Genomic DNA, 6,426 nt, shown 5'->3' with positions numbered 1-6,426 from the left:
TTTAAAAAAAATCAAATGCTATACGGCCAACTTTTCCGGTAATAAACTCGCGGTGAACTGTGATACGGTGTAATATAATATGTGCAATCTACACGTAACCTAGACGTACAAAATATACTTTAATTTTCGTATCCTAGTTGAATACTTCAATCGGTCCGAAATCTGAGTTTCTGTAAATTTTACATTTTATATACTTACCTACCTGATAATAATATTATCTTTATGAGTTTCGGTATATTTAGTTTATTTTTTTTATCCACTATCACACCGATGTTAATAATAATAATAATATGGACATAAACAGATTTATTGCATTGTAAATAACATACAGACAATAATATTGACATTCAGATGTGTATGACTTTGATAACTAACTATATTTTTTATTACGACAAGTACTTAAACGTTGGAAATAAAATTAACAAAAAACTCCAACAATTTCGTAGTAGAGGTAGGTAACATAACTCGTTTTAAATTTGATATGAAAAAAACACAGTTTATATTTTTTTGTACGACACACATCTATCTAGCTAGCAACAAAAAGTCAACTTACAAAAAACAGTATAGGAACTCACTAATGTGTCATTAGTCATTACATTACACTCATTACATTACAAATAGAAACTGATTTGCTCAACATATAAAAACAAGGATAGTGTTAATTTTTTGTAGGACAATGCATTATAATTAATAATTATTATTATGACCGTCGATAGCATTATTTTATTTTTGTAAGTTGTATTATATTATTACAAACATTAACTATGTATACATATTATTACAAAACATGACTCATAACGTTAAGTAATTACAATGATTAAACATTTGATTATGTAGATCTCAGTTTTTTTATAAAAAAAAACATACTATGTATTTATTAAAAAAAACACTAGAAATTTAATAACAAAAAGGAAAAATCAAATATATCGGACAAATGTATTTCTGACATCAAGTAAGAATCTCGATGTATCTACCTAAATAGCATCAAGTTTAATAAATCAATTATTATCATCATCCAACTCCCTCCACTCTCTGCGTCTGGGATGCCGGGCGTCTCCGATCCATAAGTCAAGATGCGCCTGATGAAGGCTTTTTTACAATTTTATTTTCATTCCCCAAATGGTTTATGATCTGTATTACATTTATGACCGAGTGAGGAGTGGTGGTTAACAGATAAAACTGTACATAATGAACTGTAAATAAGGTAGGTACTTTTACCGTGCAAGCATATTTTTAAACAGTTTATAAAAATTAAACAAAACTGCACCGAAAAACTTGTTCAATGTATGGAACAAAATTGGTCACTGTGAAAAAACATTAATTATTATAAATACATACAATATAACGTATCATATTATAACGATCAGGACGAGTTTCAGTGGCTGAAAAAGATCATAATTACCTATTGACAATGTCGGCGGACGAAACCGAATGTTAATAAACATTATCTAGTGTGAAATGTCAAAATAGAAAATATATAAAAAGTTAAGTATTTACTATTAATATTTTGATGTACTGATTTTGGATTCAAATATTTTATATCATGTAATTATTTACGAGATTTATATTGAAATATAATGCAATCATGGGATTGTGAAATTTTGAGAAATTTTGACACTTTTTACTTCATGAGACCAAAACAAAATTAAAAGAGATCTATCAGAGAAAAAAACTCATAATAATTATTATTAATAATAACAACTTAACAACAAATTCTAGTTATTTTAATCTTAAAAAAACATATTAGTTGGTACTAGGTACCTAATTATTGTAAACTAATAACATTAACATATCAGTTCATTAAATTAAATCAGAAATAATCATTATTACATCACATTTTTTGTCAATATTATATCAATAGAGTGGTATGATTAGTTATTGAATCACTTTGACATAATATTATAACTTTTGTCGTACGAAAATTTAGACCTTTAATTCATTTCATAGATATGTATTTTGTTTATCTTCTCCGTGAATTGGAATATTTTTGACACCAAGAAGCATATTTTGAATTTCTAAAAGACTCTTTTTAGATGTTTCTGGAATTACTATGATGTTTATAATTATAAAAAGTACGGTAACACACGAAAGGCTGTAAAATACACATGGAGCACCAAAGTTGTCTTTGACGATTTGAAACAACTTAGTGACTATCGTACCCAGTAACGGTCCAACTATTTGGGTTATACAGATAGCTGATTCTTTGAAACCAGAAGCAAAAATCTCTCCTATAATAATGTTGGGTATTGGAGCCAATCCTATAGCAAATGAGCATAAAAATAATGTTAAAGCTACCACAGGTAACCATCTGAACATTGGATAAGTTTCTTGGATAAAATCTAATTGATAATACGTACCAATCACCGCAGTGGCAATGGCGCAACCCGTACAGGACAATATCAACAATGGTTTTCTTCCCCATCGATCTATAAGTCCCATGGATATAAAAATAGCAATTATGCCTATTGATTCTGAAAGCATTACAGCAACTTCAGAACGCATTGGAATCTTTGCACTCCTGTAAATTTGTTCTTGGTAAAACCCAACTGGGAAAGTACCACTGAATTGTAATGATAATAGAATAGAAAATACAATCAATAAAGCTTTCAAGTTTGGTTTGGCAAATGATTGCTTCATGAGTGATGTAAAAGAAAATTTATTTGATTCTAACGAGTTTTTAATATTGTCAATCTCCGTTTGAAGAATATCTTTGTCACAATGTCTTCTAAACCATTTTAAAGATACCATGGCTTCATCATTTTTCCCAGATCTTATCAAAAAATAATGAGAATCTGGCATAAACAAAAATGTTATAAAAAGCATAAAAGGAAAGATTAATAAAATTGAAGCTGTAAAAAAAATAGAAAAGTAAGGAGCCATACATGTTACAAGTAAACTTCCGAATACCAACAAAACTGTTGAGAGAAGCATTAAGGAACCTCTATTTTTATCTTCTGATATTTCACCGGCGTATATTGGTATGCTAGTGTATACAAAACCTTCTCCCATTCCGCAACATAATCTCGACGCGATCAAAATCATAGATCCGTTTGAAAATATTATTAATAAAAAGCCTATCAAAAATGGAATCGATGAAACGAGAATAGCTTTCTTAGGCCCGATGTTTTTAGTTAAAATAGCTCCAAAGATGGCTCCGAATACTGATCCAAATGGTAATGATGATGCGATCCATGACGCCTCGCTGTTTGTAATCTCGAATGGTGTTCTATCTGATTGCAGGATCGCCAATGAAGGGGATGACCACCCGTAGCAATTGCCCACCATGAAACAGCCGATTGATGCTGTAATCGAACAAATCAAAATATAATAACAAAATATTTAGTATAATTTTAAGCATCAATAATATAACTATTTTTTGTATTTCCCACTGTAGGTACCTGATATTTTTTCTGTACAGTTATTTATTTTTACTGGTTGTATACCTAATAATTATCGGTTTGTCGTGATCGCTGTATCGTTTTAATAAGAGCCTTTTTCTGTGTTACATCACTCATACAGAAGTTTTATAAAAATAACGCAGCCGGTAGGTATTCAACAATTTTTTAAGCAACGTTTAAAATAAATCCGCATGGATGTGGCGGATGCATTCAGTCCACTTGGAGTTGCATTTATGTCAAGGCTGTATTCTGTGCAAAGGAGCAAATGTCGTTTGTTCAACTCGTGCATGGTACCTGTACCTGTTTGGCTGTGACACGTTGCTTTTTATCAAGCTTCAAAGGTCTCGACTTTTAAACTTTGATAGTTGATGACTGCCGAATCTTAGGGGTAAATTGGTACAACCGTGTTACGAATGCTCGTGAGCGGACATGGCAGCCTTTAGTGATTGAAGAACGTGATCACGTGGTGACGCTTCACATGATTAGGACATGTGTTCCGGATTCCGCCAGAGCGTGCTACACTCCGTATCCTGTTATCACAACCTCAAGGACTCCACCCCCCCCCCCCTTACCCCATGGTGGTGCTACAAAAGCGATCTACGCGCTGTAGGTCTCACATGGCGATAGGCGCGATACATGAAGTTTAGTAAGTAAGTAATAATTTGATAAGCAGGGATTCAAGACATATTTTATATAATAATTGTGGGTAGTTACAACTACCATTATGTATCATTACTATTTAGTTGGAGGTATATGCTATAATAAGTATAATAAAATTATAATCAAAAAGAAAGTGTAGGTACATACCTGAAGTGACTGCTAAGTATTGTGGCCATTGTTTTGTATTATCTTGTAAGAACTTAATTATGGAACTTATAAAAATCATTCTATTAATTAATTAACTACCCCAAAAATATTGCATACCGTCGAACTTTATTTCTTCTGTGTATAAATTTTGTTTAACCATGGATTAAATTTTAATGTTTATTTCACTGAATTTTCACAATTTCCTCTATGAAGTGGATTCCCACTTTGCACGGAATTATAAATTTGATTCTCGCTATACTTAATACAAAATGTGTAACGATCTTCAAGGGCGTAGTTAAGGATTTTAAACTTAATCCCTTTCTATAACAACTGGGAATAACTTATTATCTACTGCCTATCAATGAGTTCCACTCGAGACTAACTAAAAATAGTTGATTCAGATAATGAGAGCTGAACCAGTTACGAGGCAAGGACAAGACAGAACCTCTATATTATTTTGCATTCAATTTTTGACACATCATTGAAACGTGAAAAAAACTTCGAAGTAGATACTTGAGTACTTACTTTGCATGATATGATTGGTATCTGTTCTGAAATTTTACTAGAACAATTAAGTAGGCACCTACATAACGTAGATACCTATAGTAACTTCCTAATGTTGTATGTTATTATAAAATGAAAGCAAGTTATTATTAAAAAGTTAAGGTCAATTTCATTAATAAACTGAGCAATAGTTAAAAAAATAAGAAACGCCACAAAAAAAGATTGAATAGATTTTTTGTATTGAAATAAACTGCTGATACTTGCAGATATTCGAATCTAATGCAAAATTCAAATCTAATTTCACAAAAGGGTAGGTAGGTGGGTACCTATATTGTCAAATCGATGAAATATAAATCTATAAAAAATGTACCAACAGCACTCGGGCTAGAAAAATTCCAAGCCGGAGCGTTCCATATAGATTTCCGAAAGAAGTGTACTTAATTTTTTTCTTATATACCTACCTTAGATGGATGATTAGAATAATTTTTAACCTTCTAACATGCATATTTACTAAATATTTGGGGAAGAAAGGGTTATCAGCGTCGTTCTCGAAAAAAATCTGATTTACGAAATATACCTACTGTTAAAATATTGTAATTCTCTTTTCATTCTTTATTTGTCGCCCGTAAGTAGTTCATCGTCTGTCTACCTCCAGTAGCACCACTGTTTTGTACTTTATGATTGTTAGTTGGTTTATTATCTTGCAAAGACAAACAATATATTCACAGACTCTATAGATGTCGATAGGTAAAATTCGGGATGTTTTGCCCAAGTTATATGGAATAGTTCAAAACTCTCATTAATTTGAATTTATATTATTGTTAATTATAATAACTATGTCGATAATTCATTGATGTATATTTATAATCTATATATATTGTTTGATAATCATTGTGTTGATCTTATAAACATTAAAATTCTAGTCGATTTAAGTTTTGCACTTTTCTCGTGTTTCTACTTTACAGTTAATTCTCGCTTCCGCAATACAATAAAAAAAAAGATTTTATTCTTATTACATAATATTATTATCTACTAAGTAAAGGAACAAATCTGTTTACTGAAGGTGGAAATTGATATCGTATAAAAATCTTTGTAGAAAAATATCACAAAAGCTCCTAATTTCTTGTAACAATGGTCTACGCCCAATGGTATGTCATGAATATTTGTGAACAATGCGTCCGATATGTCTTGTAATAAAAAGTTAATTAAATGAATCATATAATTTTCGCAATATTTCACGAGGCGGTAATCAATTATAATTTTATGACGAGACGGAACGCTTGTCTCGATAATTTCACAAATCAGAGCGCGGCAGTGCTATTGGTTCCGGTCCATTTCGATTCGTGTACGTAAACTTTTTGTGAGAAGAACTGAAATTTTTTTTAATAATTCAGCTCAACATACGCTTTTCATGTCAATTAGGTAACTATCCATATATTATACCTATATATATATATATATTATTTTAACGGTTAATTTTATTGTATGATTGTTTATATGTAAGTAAAAGTATCGAAAAACTATTATATCAGCCGACGGGGAATAAGGTATTATTGTCTGGTTATTTAGGTACCTAATAGACTTGGAGGACCTATCGAAATAAAAGACATTATACATAAAAAAAAATGTATTTTATATTATATTATGGACAGTCTAAATATTCACTTATTTTATTACAATGAATATTAAAAATAATCAAAAACATAATAATATTATA

The 6,426-nt window shown here is 30.6% G+C and overlaps 1 protein-coding gene across 1 annotated transcript; it reads right to left on the bottom strand.

Annotated features, from left to right (window-relative positions):
• Positions 1-294: 294 nt before the first annotated feature.
• Positions 295-4,553, bottom strand: LOC147072112 (facilitated trehalose transporter Tret1-like). Its single transcript, XM_085946631.1, has 3 exons — positions 4,206-4,553; positions 3,075-3,302; positions 295-2,471 (listed from the first exon to the last, which is right to left on the bottom strand). The coding sequence occupies exons 1-3, from the start codon at positions 4,282-4,284 to the stop codon at positions 1,942-1,944; spliced, it is 837 nt and encodes a 278-aa protein (XP_085802757.1). The 5' UTR covers positions 4,285-4,553; the 3' UTR covers positions 295-1,941.
• Positions 4,554-6,426: the final 1,873 nt, after the last annotated feature.

The sequence above is a fragment of the Rhyacophila brunnea genome, unplaced genomic scaffold (assembly GCF_057557595.1).
Source record: "Rhyacophila brunnea isolate RB1 unplaced genomic scaffold, BYU_Rbru_1.0 scaffold_2, whole genome shotgun sequence".
Taxonomy (NCBI): Eukaryota; Metazoa; Arthropoda; class Insecta; order Trichoptera; family Rhyacophilidae; genus Rhyacophila; species Rhyacophila brunnea.
Note: the sequence above shows the minus strand (reverse complement) of the source record. Positions and strands in the feature narration are given on the sequence as shown.

Bases quoted from the DNA above. Each gene is read 5' to 3' on its own strand.
- LOC147072112 (XM_085946631.1), bottom strand. From the start codon at position 4,284: ATGATTTTTATAAGTTCCATAATTAAGTTCTTACAAGATAATACAAAA. The intron at 3,303-4,205 runs GTATGTACCTAC...GTTCGATTACAG, and splicing joins ATACTTAGCAGTCACTTCAG to CATCAATCGGCTGTTTCATG. The intron at 2,472-3,074 runs GCTTTTTATTAA...TAATGCTTTCAG, and splicing joins ATCGATTCCATTTTTGATAG to AATCAATAGGCATAATTGCT.